Source organism: Sciurus vulgaris, assembly GCF_902686455.1.
Source record: "Sciurus vulgaris genome assembly, chromosome: 15".
NCBI classification, from domain to species: Eukaryota; Metazoa; Chordata; class Mammalia; order Rodentia; family Sciuridae; genus Sciurus; species Sciurus vulgaris.
In genome coordinates this window covers 45,077,556-45,093,158 of record NC_136476.1, presented here as the reverse complement: position 1 = coordinate 45,093,158, position 15,603 = coordinate 45,077,556, and the positions used below count along the sequence as shown (strand labels likewise).

General features: G+C 40.6%; 2 protein-coding genes and 1 pseudogene across 5 annotated transcripts in view; 1 reads left to right on the top strand and 2 right to left on the bottom strand.

The window, feature by feature from the left end:
• The window catches only part of IFT74 (intraflagellar transport 74), an 82,392-nt gene extending 73,194 nt beyond the window's left edge, over positions 1-9,198 (bottom strand). For 2 of the 3 annotated variants that reach the window (XM_079112348.1, XM_079112350.1), the window contains exon 1: positions 9,082-9,198. In XM_079112348.1, the coding sequence (XP_078968474.1) occupies positions 9,082-9,093 (12 nt within the window). In that variant the 5' untranslated portion in view covers positions 9,094-9,198. Of the gene's footprint in view, positions 1-706; positions 919-9,081 lie in introns of those variants that run through there. The other variant, XM_079112349.1, reaches the window with a different exon arrangement.
• On the bottom strand, positions 1,622-2,243 carry LOC306645067 (myosin regulatory light polypeptide 9-like; annotated as a pseudogene). Its single transcript has one exon. The product of its transcript is annotated as a myosin regulatory light polypeptide 9-like (transcript).
• Positions 9,199-9,420: 222 nt separating the features above from the next.
• Positions 9,421-15,603, top strand: part of PLAA (phospholipase A2 activating protein) — a 33,837-nt gene continuing 27,654 nt past the window's right edge. Inside the window, 1 exon segment of the mRNA XM_079112347.1 lies at positions 9,421-9,846. Coding sequence (XP_078968473.1) covers positions 9,698-9,846 — 149 coding nt within the window. The 5' untranslated portion in view covers positions 9,421-9,697.

The following is a 15,603-nucleotide window of genomic DNA, read 5'->3' as shown; positions in this document are numbered from 1 at the left end:
ACAAAAATTCCACCTGATTTTAGTGGGAAAGGCTTAGCATTTACATCAGTCTCAGTAGGATTAAGAAAAAGAGGTAAGAGAAGTACTAGTAACAAACTGTGGGATTCAAATATTCACACAACCTTCGGGATTATTCACACAAAAACTGGGCAGCCTGTCAGTTGGTCACAAAGGTATACAAACTATAACTCTTTGACAGTTACCAGCTGCCTAATCTTGACACACAGCCCCTCTGGATGTTGTTCCTCACATCTAAAATAGAAGTGCGGCCATGAGCTCTACCTTGCACAACTGTCTTGAAGATCAGATACCATATGCAACACATCTGGCTCCTAAGCATTACTAACACTGTCCTCCCTACACCAACCATCCCCACATGTGTTCCTAAGTCCCTTGCACTGTAGCAGAAGGACAAATCTACTACTCTTGAGTAAAATTTTTCAGCCCAGCCCACAGCGACTCTCTGAGGCTCTGGGATCCTTCCCTCTAGCCCCTCTTGGAGGGTCTCCTCGGGAGACTACTGGAGATCGCTGCGCACCCTTTTGCCAGAGCAGAAAACTTCACTGGCCAGGCACCGGGCCCTGAAGTCAACAGCTGAGAGCTGAAGATTTCGAATTTGTTTCGTTTGGAGCAAATCAGCGCCGACTGCATAAAAACCCGGTGGACAAAGATGTGAGAGGAGGAGATGGAACCTGGGCTTTCTCACCTCCGCCGGCGCGGAAGGAGGGCGATCGCAAGGGTTCGGCGCGCTCCACTCTTTCCGAGGCCGCCACTGCCGAGAAACCCACCAGCCAGTGTTTCCCTACTCGCGACTCCGGGTCACTCAGGGGCCGCTTTTCGGGCCCGGGGCCCTCGGGCCTAACCGGCTGCGGCTGCGTGCCGCCGCGTATCCCGGCAACCGGGGCGAAGCTGAAGAAGGGCCCTGCGCCGGATTGGTCGATCCTCGGCGAGAGATCCCGGTACCCACAAATGAACGAGACCAAACTTCTATCGCGATATTTGAAAACAACCTTGTTTTTTCCTATGGTTATTTTCTGGATGAAGTGACTAGAGGGGGACGTTGTATTGAGACACTGTGGGTTTCTTGATAATCAGTGGAACTTGTGTGTGTCTCACCTGAACTGATTGTACAGGATTTTGTCATATCATTGAGTAACCTCATTTCTGCTAAAGGGCAATGTATTATCTTTATGTTTGAAGTTATTCGGTAGTAGGCAACGCATTGTACGATCCTTTACTCCCAGTTAGTGGTAGTTTTCCCTCCTGTTATGACTGCATAACGTATACGACACAACATTAGGTACAGATGCAATTCTGTTTCCATCTGTTTTTCATTTCATTGGAAGTTTGGTATCTTAAGACTTCCCTTCATTAGACGACTTTTTTTTTTTTTTTTCTTAATCGTAAAGTTTGATCATGGTTCAAAGAAAAAAATTGAGTGAATAACTTTCTCTGAAAAAATATATTGACTGTGTAGACTACAGTTATTGGGGGGGAGGGCAATGGTAACTTCGATTACCCTATTTTCTATTCTGAAAATAACAAAAAATCCCATTTCCAGTCTGATTATAAAGAAAGATACATGAGCCTCAAAATGGTTGAGAATAAATACAAAACAAGAAAACAAAAGCTGTAAAACTAAAGGGCATGCAATAGGCTCTTAAGAGAAAAATCTCAGAAATACCCTATGTGGCAACAAGGAAAATATAGCTGGAATTTGAAGTTCTTTTCAGTCATCTTTGTCTTTTGCTCCGTGTTTAAGGATGCGCCTGAACTCAATGTAATTGAAATTCTCCTTTTTGTCAATAGGGGCTTCTCTGTACAGCTCATCCACTTCTTCATCTGTAAACAGATCACCCAAGGTGGTCAGCAGCTTTCTCAGGTAATCCTCCTGAATGGTGCCAGAAGCTTCTTCATCAAAGCAAGCAAAAGCATTTCCGATTACATCTTCAGGATCTGTGCCATTTAACTTCTCACCAAACATGGTGAGGAACATGGTGAAATTGATGAGTCCTGGAGCCTCATTCATCATGGCATCCAGGTATTCATCAGTGGGATTTTTTCCCCAGTGAGGCAAGCATATCACCAAAACCACCTCTGTTCTGGTCAATCATGTTGAAGGCCTCTTTGAGTTCCTGAATCTGCGATTGATCAAACATGGCAAACACCCTGGTTGCTCCCTGAGGGCCCTTCTTGGGGGTCTTGGTCTTTGCCCCTTTGCTCCACATGGTGGTGGTTAAATCCCTACACAACCATGAAAATCAAGCACCTTAGCGAATACCTCCTACCCCAGAGCTGCTGAAGAAAACCCTAGACTTATTTTTAAGTTAGTGAGAAACGCTATGAATCGAATACAAAGTGTTCTTAAAAGAATATTGTTTTGAGTTCAAAAACGACTTCACCTCAAATCTCACTCCTCTAATAAAATAACGTTTTCTTCTCAAAGATTAAATGTGATCGCATACAAATTAATGTTTTTGACATTTTCCACATGCACACACTATTCTCATTCAGATTTATTCTGGTATATGCCTGACTTCAAGAAGTTTAAAATAAACACTACCCAAAATGAAATGATGTCATGTGGCTAAGTTCGCTCTTAAAGTTTGTAAAAACATTCTCAAGTAATTATGTCATTTGAGAACCATCTCTTTGTAGTGTCTTTTTGGTCATTTAAAGCTAAACAATTTGACAGAGTTCGTCCCCCCCTTACTCCTCCAATCTTACTATAGGAAATGAAAATGACTGATTTTGGCTTTTTAGGTTTTCTTATTTCTAGAGCATGAGTGTATTGCTTACTGCACACTCCAATATAATCTGATGCCCACACCCCAACCATGAATAAGAACCAGAGGGAAGACTTTACAGAGTTTATTCAAGAATGGGTAACAGCTTTGGCAAGTACATCCAGTGTCTAAGACTGCAACCAAGCAACCAAGGTCCAGCATCAGTGTACGGCTGCAGGCAGCAATGCTTGTTCTTAGTGCCGTTCTCATGAGGCAAAACACCATGGCAGAAAGGCATGGTGGAGGAAGGTTGCTCAGTACAGGACATAACAGCTAGAAGCAGAGGAGGAGAGAGAGGGAGAGAGGAGAAGAGGGAGGAAGAGAGAGAGAACAGAGACAGAGGGAGGATAGAGATATATTCTGTTGTTTTTAAGATACAGGGATATTAGCTGGGTGTGGTGGCACATGCCTGTAATCCCAGTGACTTGGGAGGCTAAGGCAGGTGGATTCCAAGTTGGAGGCCAGTCTGTGCAACTTGGTGAGACCCTGTCTCATAATAAAAAAGGACTGGGGGTGCAGTTCAGTGGTAGAGTGCCACTGTGTTCAATACACAGTGCTGGGGGTGGGGATAGATACAAGGACTAAGTTACATAAATAATCATAAGTTTATTGTAAGGGTATTTGTGTCTTAAGTTCCTGCCTGTCTCTGGACTTTTTTTTACTGCTATTTTCTCTTCCTGGAGTCCCTGTCCCTGTGCTTTTCACTGTCAAAAGTCTTGTTCATCATTCAAGTCCTAATCCATATGTTCCTTTTTCAGAGAATTCTCTGGCATTCCACTGAATTAGTCTCTGCCTCTCCCCTATTAAATGTCCCTGATGCACCCTACTAAAAAACTTTGAAAGATAAACTTTGGCACATGTTTTAGTTAGCTTTTGCATCACTGTGACCAAACTACATAACAAGAATAACTTCAAGGAGAAAAAGTTTATTTGGGGCTTATGGTTTCAGAGATCTCGGTCCATTGATGGCTGACTGCATTACTCTGGGCTCAAGGTGACATACAACATGATGGTGGAAGAATTCAGTGGAGAAAAGCTACTCAGCTCCTAGTGGGGTCAAGGGAAAGAGAGGGAGGGGGGGGGACAGAAGAAGGGGCAGAGAGAGAGAGACAGAGAGAGAGAGAGAGAGAAGGAAAGAAAATGAGCCACAGGGGATTCCCCAGTGACCCACCTCCTTTAACCACACCCCATCTGCCTAGAGTTACCACCTAGTTGGTCTATTCCAAATAAGATGGACTGATGAAGTTGTAGCTCTCATGATCTGATCATTTTACCTTCAAACATTCCTGGATTAACAGTAGTTTTTGAGGGATACCCCATATCCAAACCATAATGGCATGTTAAAAGTTTAAAGAGCTTGAGCAGATAGCAGTTCCAAATCAGAAGAGGTTTAGGACTCTGCAAGAGGTGGCTGAAGGTGAAGATTTTATGTTTATGCAGAAGCAGAATAAAGACTGTTTGAAGTTAGAAGTTGTGGCATATGCCTGTGATCCCAGCTACTTAGGAGGCTGAGAGGAAACCAAATTCAGTCAATGAATTACACACACACACGTATAATCTGTAGTCTGGTTGGCCCATTGGTCATTTGACTATCCCAGAGACAACAACCAAGAGATTACTTGCTATTGAATGAGGTCAGTTATGCCATAGCCCACAGAAGAAAAGTGTCAACCAAATAACATGGACATTTGCAGTATGACTATAGATATTTTTTAATACAAACTTTGAGAAATAGAAACATTAAATTGTTCTATGGCAGAATAGAGAAAATATTACGAATGTACTGGTGAATATTGACATCAACTGAAAAAAATTAGATTCATCAGTGGGAGTGTCTATGGAAAGAAAATGGCTATGAAAAATCATAGCCATTGACCCAGCAATTGTACTTCTAGGAATTCGGCATATATTCTTACTGAATTCATGTACATATAGAACACATACGTTCATAACCAAGGTTATTCATTTGAGCAGTGTTTTTTTATAGCAAAAGACTAGGAAATATCTAAACACACTGATTAAATAATACTACAGCCATAAAATCCCATGATTTGACTATTAAAAATGGGCTGGGCACATAGCTCAGTGGGTACTTGCCAAGCATGTGTAAGGCCCTGGCATCATAATGAGAAATGCCCTCAGGCACATGGCAGGGGAAACCAGAATTTTGTCACTTTTATGCAGATGGACAAGAAGAAAACATTTTAAATCTGTGAATGGCTTAACATATATTATAGTTAAAAAAATACCAACAACTCAGTTTAGTGTTCACAAAATTTTAGTTTGAGCTCCAATGTTATTTCAGTTAACTAATTTAATAAATACTTTTGAATACTCATCATACATGAGAATGTCAAAAGATAAACTTGGTTGATTTTGTGGCCTCACTGATCCTCCTGTAGTCCCAGCTACCCAGGAGGCTCCTTTCAGAAATTCCAGAGGAAAGTTTAGCAGCTTCTGATTGGTTAAGCTTAAGTTTCCTTCTTCTGTTGAGTTGAGCTTCAGTGCAGGAGCAATACCCCAATGGCCTCCTTGTTGATTTTTAATTTTTCGGGTATTGGGGATTGAATGCAGGGTGCTCTACCACTAAGTTACATCCCCAGTCCTTTTCATTTTCGAAACATGGTCTCATTGAATTGTTCAGACTGGCCTGAAACTTGCAGCCCTCCCACTTCAGACTCTGGAGCTAGATTACAGGAGTGCACAACCATGCCCAGATGATTTGTTTGTTTGTTTGTTTTTAATGACACAAATTCTTTATTTGTAAAATGGGAATAATAAAACCATCTGCCTTGAAGGGTGATCGTGAGAACTAAAAAACTGAAAATTACTTTGTAAGTGAAATACTTTGTAAAGTGGAAAAACATTCACTGAGGATCTGGTATGTAGGAGACAGTAAACTAGATAGTTGACTAATTTTCCTTCTAAGAAGGAAATTTAGTCTGGTAGAAAGGACACACATATCAATGTGTTAAAAATTCAGTAAATACTACACTGATGATAAACAAAATTGCATTGATCCCACAGAAGGACTAGAAGATGATAAACTGGTGTTGAAATGTGATACATGGAGAAAGGTATTATAGGGTTTTTTTTTTTTTTTTTTTTTGCTTGTTTTTAAGATTATCTACAAAGAGCATGGAAACATGAACAGCATGATGTATTTGGGAATGGGGAGAAATTCAATATGGCTGAGGCATGGGAGGAGGGACCATCTTGTAAAGAGATGTAAAAGACCTTGTTTACTGTTGTACTCAAGTATGGAAAACAGGTTACTGAACAGAGGAATAACAATCTTTTTTAGAAAGACAATCTCATTTTAATGTATAGGATTGGCTGGAGAGTAGGGGCAGAAAGCCTAGAATCATATTGAAATGTAAGCAAGAAACTACTAGGTAGTGATTTCTAATAGTTAGAAATATGAATCTACAGTTTGGAGATATCGGGGGATACAGATTTAGAAATAAGCAGTAGTAAATAATCCACCCAGGAAGAAGTTGTAACAGCAAAAGAGGTATTAAGATGCCAACATTTCAGGACTTAAATCAGAAACAAAAACCAGAAGAGTGGTGATCTTAAATTTCAAATGAGAATTTTAAGAGGAAAGAAGTGAGAAAAGCATTAAATGGACTTGGCAACTTAGAAGGGTTTATGGGGGAGATCCAAGATGGCGGACTAGAGGGAGGCTGTGTTCCTTGTCCCTCTGTAACTTGGTTTTCAAGCGGAGGATACCTGTTTCTTGGTGAGGCAGTTTTTGCAGTTTATCGATCCCCTGCTGTTTACCCCATTTGTCTACTGCGATCACCTGCAGTCTGCCAGCATATCAACTACTCTTTGAGTGTAGATTGCTCACTGACGCCTACCATCCATTTGCCTGCAGCTTGCCTGTCCATCGCCTGCCTTTCACCTAACCATCACCCACTGCCCGAGGTGTAATATAATATAAAGCTGCTCCCCCACCCTTTCTGCTGCAGCCATCCCCCCCCCCCCAACTACTTGTCAGTCTGTGAACATCCTAGCTAGCTACTGGTTCATCAGTCAGCTTGCAAGTATCCTTCTCTGTTATTGGTCCTCTGTTAGCCCGGCGGAATTCAACTGCTTAAGGATAGCTTCCCCGCCACCTTTTCTCTTGCTTTCTCTCTCCTCCTCGTTTTTCACACTCTCTCTTGCATGTGCCCTTTCTCTTTTCCTCTCATTTTCTCTCTTACCCTATAGGGAGACACTCTGTTTGCTTAATAAACCCTCTTATGTTAATTCCCGTGTCTGGCATGGTTTCCTGGGTTTCTTACACAAGGTTCACCTCCCAGTCATTCGACAGCAGTCAGCAGACTGACCACAGATCACCAGTGGAGCACCAGCTGCCTGCTGTTGCCTGGAAGTTCACTGTCACAGTACCTGCAGGTTTGGTTACATGTGGCTGCTGCCATTTTGAGACAACAGTCAGGACTTGTCGGACCCCTGGCCAGACTGACTGAGCCCTGTCTCCAGGACCCCCAGACTGACTGATTACACCCTGCCTCCAGGATCCCACAACCATACCGACAATACCCCATTTCCAGAACCCCTGCCGGACCATCTGCATCCTGCCTCCAGGACCTCCAGCCAACCACGCCCACACCCCGAGCTGCATCTCCCCATTTGCCAACACATTTGGAAGGCAGAGCGTCCATCTTGGATAATCCTGGAAGCTGTATCTCACATCTTGAGGTGGGGCAAATCCCATCCTGAGATGCCTGCTGGAGACTGGAAGCTCATTGTCAGGTACCTCTCATACATAAGGCTACTGAAGACTGGGAGGTTTGAGTACTATATGACTGTTATAATGTAGATTTTCTTTTTTCTCCTTATTGAAAAATTTTGTTTTTATTTCTTTACTTTTCTCTCTCACTTTTCCTTTTGTTTACCTGTTCCCTCAGAGTCTCTTTCTCCCTTTTCCCATGCTAACAATCGACTTCTTTTGATTACACTCTCACTCTATGATCTAGAACTTCTAAATATTTTCTTATCCCATTAACAGCTACATCCTACACCCCTCTGCATCCTCTTTGTCCTCCATTAGAAACTGTAGACCTTATCACAAATATACTTGTTATACTGAAGATAATAATTTAACTCATTCTGTTTATTATGACAATATTAATGTCCTCATAGGGGCTATTTGGTTTCAGGTTGCATACTGTCTAAACTGGGCACTGCTAATATTGATCTCCCCCTTAAAGAAAAGGTTCTGGAAACCCATAGGGTCACTACAAGCCTATGGGGGAACTGCAATACCCCAGATCTGCACTGCTAGAGGGGAAGATACATGAGCAACATGAAAAACCAAGTGAAGAAAATGATCCCAACAAATCTAGATTCTATATTAATAGAATCCAGTGACAGTATGATAGAAGAAATGTCAGAAAGACTTCAGATTATACATATTAAAATGATTTGTGAAGCAAAGGATAAGAGCACAAATGCAATGAATGATCATATCATTAAGCAGTTGAAAGAGCAACTGCAGGAAGCAAAAGATCATTTCAACAGAGATAGCGATTCTAAAACAAACAAACAAACGGAAATCCTTGAAAGGAAGGAAATAATAAACCAAACAAAAAACTCAATGGAAAGCATCACCAACAGACTAGACCACTTGGAAGACAGAACCTCAGATAGTGAAGACAAAATATTTAATATTGAAAATAAAGTTGTCCAAACAGAGAAGATGGTAAGAAATCATGAAAAGACTCTCCATGAATTATGGGCATCATGAAAAGACCAAATTTAAGAATTATTGGGATTGAGGAAAGCACAGAGATACAAACCAAAGGAATGAACAACCTATTCAATGAAATAATATCAGAAAAGTTCCCAAACCTGAAGAATGAAATGGAAAATCAAATACAAGAGGCTTACAGAACACCAATTGCACAAAATCACAACAGATCCACACCAAGGCACATTATAATGAAAATGCCTAACATACAAAATAAAGAGAGGATTTAGAAGGGTTTGTGGTGAAGTGAAATCGGTGAAGGGAAGTTGTTCGAGGGCAAGTCTTGTGGACGGTCACACACAACATGGTCCGATGATGACAAGCAACACCACCAGTGTGTTCCTAAAAACATACATTCTGAAGCCCACCCCAGACCTACAGAATCAAGCAGCCAGGCAAATGTGGACCATCATACTTATTAACTAATCTCATGGCAATGGGCAAAGAGACTAGGATAACCCGAAGCGACGCAAGCAATTAATATATTTCCCAGTTTGACCCCAAGGTTTCTCGTTTTCACTGAAAAACAACGTTTACCTTGTAAAACATATCAGGAGATTCTGTAGAGAAGGTGTGGGGAAAATGGGGCAAATAAACCTTACTAGGAGTCAGGAAACAATGCCAACTACTGCGCAGAGGATCCAGGTTTAAAATATCCGGGTTGGCGCGCAGGCTTGCTCACGCGCCGCAGGCGCAGGGCGCTGTGGGATTTGTAGTCCTGGCCCGCGTCCCGTATTACAAAACACAGTTGGGGCGGGGCACGGAAAGGGACCGAGTTAGGAAAGCACCGGACTGGGCCTGGACAGAAAGGCCTGGCGTGGTTCTCTCTTCTTCCGTGGGAGATCCAGAGCGCGGGAGGGGAGCAAGCCGCAGCCCAAGTCAGCCTCGGCAGTCGGGACGCACACACTCTACGTCATGGCGGGCTGAGGCGGATGATGAATTCCGGCGTGCATGTCAGGGTTGCTGTGTCACTCGGCTCCTTCGGCGCGCCCCTTCCCCGCCGCCCTTCCGCACCGGCTCTTAGGCTCTTCCGGTCTCCCGTCGCCCCTCACCTGCAGGCCCAACTCCCGCGGCAGCCGGGTGCACGCCGAGTCTGCCCTGTGGAGGGATCTCCCGCCGTGCCCGGGTTCCGGGCGTCCGACCAACACTGGCCATGGCGAGCGGCGCCGCCAGGTACCGGCTGAGCTGCTCGCTCCCGGGCCACGAGCTGGACGTGCGGGGCCTGGTATGCTGCCTGTATCCGCCGGGGGCCTTTGTGTCTGTGTCCCGAGACCGCACCACCCGCCTTTGGGCCCCGGACAGGTGAGCGCTGCGACTCGGGCTGCCCTCAGCTCTGTTGCAGGCTTCCCGCAGAGAGGGGAAAGCGACCCTTCCAGGCTGTGTACTTCTTCCTCTCTTCCTGCCCTCGGCTCTCAGGTCCCTGCGGATATTCAGAGCTGTGACAATGTAGGCCCACAGTGTAAGACCTCAGATTTAAGAAGAACGAGTACCGATTGGGGGACCAAGACACCTGCCTTCTTGTTCTAACTAGACCACTTAACGAGTTGGTGACCTTGGACAATCCTCTTAACCTTTGGGGGTTTCAGTTTTGGCAGAATATCTTCCAAAGTTTCTTTTAGAGTTGAAAATTTACTGATGTCATGTGCACCCTTCTAAGTGAAGTAATGTGAGAACATTTTTCGTGTTGGTGTTTTGTTGTTTTTCTTGTTTCCTAGAAGTTGCACTATAGTCTTCCCTTAGATTTAATCTGAAGACCTTAGTTCTCAAAAATTGCATTACAGAAGGTTGCATTGAATTCTCTCGTTATAGTGCAGGTTAGAGTATTTTAGTCTGGGCTCTGTGATGGACTATGTGGAGGGGATGATATTCCTAAAATGCTTTTGCTGTGTGGAGATGCCCTCTTTTCTTGAGGAAGGCTCATTGCCTTCAAAAGATTTATACCTGATTTGACTGATTACAGCAGGAAATTTAAGACCTAAAAGACAGATTCAGTCCTGAAAAATTGAAGTTAGTTACTTTGTTTAGTAAGTCTTGCATCACTAAAGGATTCAGACTTTAGGTAACATTCTTAAATTCAACTGATAACTGTTGAGTGCCTCCTTTTTTGCATCCTGAGGTGTAAACAGACAGTTCACGTGTTTATGGAACTTTCTTAATCTGCTGAGGAGGATGGATATACATATGTAATATGAAGAATACAGATAAAGGATTCGGGGGGGGGAGATGATAAAAAGGAAGCTTGTCCTAGGAGATGTGTTTGTTTTTTTTAAAGTTGACATCAGAAGCATGAGATAGATTGAGCTGGTCTTGGGGAGGGAGGAATGAGGAGGGTTGAGCTGGAAGAGCCAAAATGAAGAAGCAGCCTGGGCAGCAAGAGGAGCAAACACGGAAACCCTGCATTGAGAAAGAGGAAACTTCCTGTGTGACAGGAGGGATTAAGTGGTGAGGTGAGTCTGGCAGGAGCCAGGTCATGGAGTTCAGAGGTAGAAGCATTCAAATAGTTGGGAGCAGGGAGCTGCACAATCTGATCTCTTGTTGAGATTTTGCTAGCCACTGGTGGAAAAGGACAAGTGTGTAAGTATATCTGTTTGGAGGCTTTTGCAGTAGTGCACCCTACACATGATGGTAGACTAGACTAGGGAAATTATATAGCAAATTCCTGTATTAACTTGAATAAGATGATCTCTAAAGGTCTCTTCTAACTCTTTCAAGATTCTGTGGTATTCCAAACCACTTATAACATGTTAGGTAGCTCTTTGTATATTTGAGTACAATTATTAAGTTTGAGAATTAAAAACAGTCCTTCAAATGTGACTAATTACATTTTTTAATAGATTGGCAGTATATCTCAGTGTAGTGTGTGCTTAGTATACAGGATTCAGTCCTTGACACCAAAACAAAACAAGTAAATGAATAGAATCAAGTTCATTGGAAACATGCCCAGAAGGATATAAACATTGCAATAAGTATCTAAAAGATGCCTCTTTTAATAGTGGAATTCTGTCATTAAACTTTTATATGTTTTGTAGAACTGTGCTAGGTTGACTAAAGTTTAAAGTCACCTGAAAGTTGCATATTCTAGAAACTTGAGGAACTTTGGGCTGAAATGGTCTTCTTTCTATTTGAGAACTTACTCTTTTAATTTTTTTTTTCCAAATACATTCCCATATTTATATGAAAAACTTGCATTTTGCCAGGTCTAGGTATTGGAGTATTATTGAGATAAGATTATTTTTCTCTTTTCCAACTGCTCAGGTTAGAGCATCAGGTTCCACAATCTCAGTCACTAGGTGATTGACCTTATATGCATCCTAACTAGAATGTCTCAACTACACCTTTAGTGTTATAAAAGGGATCAAAAGGCTGGCATACTGACAGTTTTTACTTCATAGGACATTAATAAAGTTAATGAAGGACTATAGAATGTTTGGAATTAGGTAGTAAATGATATGTGTATTCACATATACATTGTCAGTATAGTTCTGGATCAGGGTAGTAAGTATAGGGATGAACTAAGGATAGAATTTACTTCTAGGGAGACAGAAAAGTTCTCCTCTAGGATGAACTAAATCAGATACCTAGTCTTAAACTGAAACCCACTGAAAACTCAGAGTCTCATCCTTCAGGCATTATTTTTTACTAGTACACAGAATAGAGCCAGCCAACCTTCTCTTGTTTCATACTACTTCAGAATTCTATAAGCTGTCTTCGTACTAAATTGGATTTGCCAAGTCTGTCATCACTTCTGGGTTGGGAGAGATAAGGTAAGGCTTCAGCAACTTTGCCTTTTGAAAACTATCCATATTGGAAGATAACAGTTGCAGATTTAAGTTCGTACATTCAGTCTTCTCTGATCATGATAAGAGTAAAGTGACTTCTCCCTCTTGTAAATTCAGTACTTTGGGTTCTTCATCCAGTAGATCTGTGGGGTTTGTTAGGAAACCAAAGCAATTTCTTCCCCTTCATACAGCACCCCCATTTCCCTTTCTCAAAGGCAAAAATTTTATGTAACTCCTCATTTTTACATTTTACTTCTGTTTCTCTATATGATGTGTTATGTGTAGTATTTTAATTTTAAAAGATTTTAAAATTTTAGAAATTCAAATATTGGACTTGTTTTCTAATTTCATTTTTCTCCCATTTAAAATAATATCTTCTCTTTTTGGCTGTAATTTCTAGGAAATTACCTTGACTTATTCATGAAATTTTGTCCTTTTTCCATGGTTGCAATATCTTCAAAGATCTTAATGATTCTTACTATTTTATTTTTTCTCCTTAGCGGTCTGCTTCCTCCAATTGATGGGTTGTTTTTGTTTGTTTGTTTGTTTGGTCAGTCATATGTTATCCTGGAGGCTACCCCCAGATGTGTGGTAATCCTTATTGTGACCTCATTGTTGAAGATGGAGAATAAAAAGCTCTTGGGAAGTTCTGTGCTCTTAAGTGGCACTTGTTGACTTTGAACTTAATTGTAGCAGCATTATCTGGTGGGGCCATTTCACTGGGCTGACCTCCTGCCTCCAGTGTTTTGTTTTTGGTGATCTTGGGCTCTAGTATGAAAGTACACGTTCCTCACACTCCAAGACTCATGTCCCCCTATTCAGACTTTCCCCTTACTCTAAGTAAAAGTTTCATACCTATGCGGAGTATAAGATGGGTACAGTTGCCTGGCTGGGGTGATTGGAAGTCTTTTCTTAATACTTTAAAGTACTTTTTCTTTGATTCAAGGAATACTTAATGCTTACTATGTAAACCATTGTGCTAGTAACTTGGGAAAATATAAAGAAAACCAGATCTGGATTCCACCATTAAGAACTTCATAGAAAACTATGGATGATACATAAAACATTTATGCTGAGAAGTGCCAAAGGACACACACAGACTTAGTGGTTTACCTAATATCAATTCCCCCCACCCCCAATACTAGGGATTGAATCCAGTGGTGCTCTACCACTGAGCTACATCCCCATCCCTTTTTATTTTTTGTTTTGAGACAGGATCTTGCTAAGTTGCTGAGAGTAGCTACAAACTTGAGATCTTCAACCTTATTACAGGTGTGCAACAACCCCACCCAGCTATACTATCGATTTTTAAACATGTCTTATCTTTTAATTTTCTCTGTACTTACTGATAAAATGTTTTCAAAATTACATTTTTAAAAACCCACAAAAATGACCAAAAATTGGCTACTACAAGATATCTTCCTTTGAAGATTTTTTTTCATATGATTCAATTAACTGAAGATTTTCTATTGGCCATCCTTATTCTTGTTCTGTCCTCTTTTTCCCCATTTCTATAGATGTATAGTGCTCAAAATTCCCCCTCCCCAGTTTATTTTGGTAAAATACTAATAACCAAATTTAGTATTATGACCATTCTTATGTATACAGTTCAGTGGTATTAAGTATATTTATGAGGTTATGCAACCATTACCACCATGCAGCTTGCTAACTTCATCTTATAAAATTTATATCCATTAAACTAATAAATTCCAATGCTTCCTTTCCTTAGCTTATGGAAACCATCATTCTACTTTCAGTCTCTATAATTTTGATTCTAAATATCCCATATAAATGGAATCATACATTATTTATCTTTATGTGGCTTTTTTCACTTAGTGTTGTATCCTCAGAAGTTCATCCATATTTTAGCACCTGTCGAAATTTCTTTCCTTTTTGAAGTTAAATAAAATTCTGTCGTTTGTGTTTACCACGTTTTGTTTATCCATTCATTGACTGATAGACTCTTAGGTTGCTTCCACATTTTAGCTATTGTAAATAATGATGCTGAACTTGGTTGTGTAAATATTTCTTTAAGACTCTGGTTTCATTTCATTAGAAATATACATAGAAATGGGATTGCCGGATTACAGGGTATTTTGTTTTTTCTTTCTTTCTTTTTTTTTTTTTTGTAGAAGGAATTGAACCCAGGGGCACTTAACCATTGAGCCACATCCCCAGCCTTTCTTTTGTATTTTATTTAGAGACAGGTTCTCACTGAGTTGCTTAGGGCCTTGCTAAGTTGCTGAGGCTGGCATTGAACTTGAGATTCTCCTGCCTCAGCCTCCCGAGCTGATGGGATTACAGGTGTGAGCCACCACCCCTGGCTGTTTTAATTTTTTGAAAAGAAAAATCATCATGCTCTTTACCACAGAAAAGTCTTGTTCGTGGGTAAAGTATTCTGTTAGTTCTAATTAGTTTATTATGTTAAACCCTTAATTTCTGGACCTATTTTCTGTCTGGTTTTATCCATATTGAAAGTGGGGTATTGAGGTATTTAGCTATTATTGTGGAATATTTAATCTTCAATTCTGTCAGTTTTTGCTTTGTCTATTTTGATGGCCTGTTATTAGGTATATCACTGTCTATGATTGTTATGTATTCTTACTGTATTGTATTTTTATTAATATGAAATAATGTATGTTTCACTTTTTAAAATTAAAATCTATTTGATTTTATATTAGTATAGCTACCCCTGTTCTCTTTTGGTTACCATTTGCTTGGAATATCTTTTTCCAGTGTGTTTGTTTTTAGCTCTAAAATGAGTCTCTTGTAGACAGCAAATAGTTGAATCATTTTTTAAACCATTCTGCCCATCTGTCTTTTGATTGGAAAGTTTAATCCATTCACATTTATAGTAATTACTGATAGCATTTTGCTATTTATTTTCTGTATGCTTTATACTTTTTCATCTTCATTTCCTGCATCACTGTCTTCTTTTGTGTTCAGTTGATATTTTGTAATAAAACATTTAAATTCCTTTCCATTTCCTTTTGTGTAGATTCTTAGCTATTGTTTACATTGAACATGCCAAACTTGTAACTCTAATTGAATTTATACAAGTTAAATTCAATAACATACACAAAATCTCCTCCTTCCCAACTCTGTTAGTCCCCCTTTTAGTTATTGGTGTCACAAAACTGTACATCTATACATTGTGCACTCCAAAACAAATAATTTTATTTTAAATGTGTTAGCCTCTTAAATTGTAAAAAGCAAAATAGAGAGTTGCAAACCACTGCTGTAATATTACTAGGCATATTTAGTATTACTGCGATCTTTC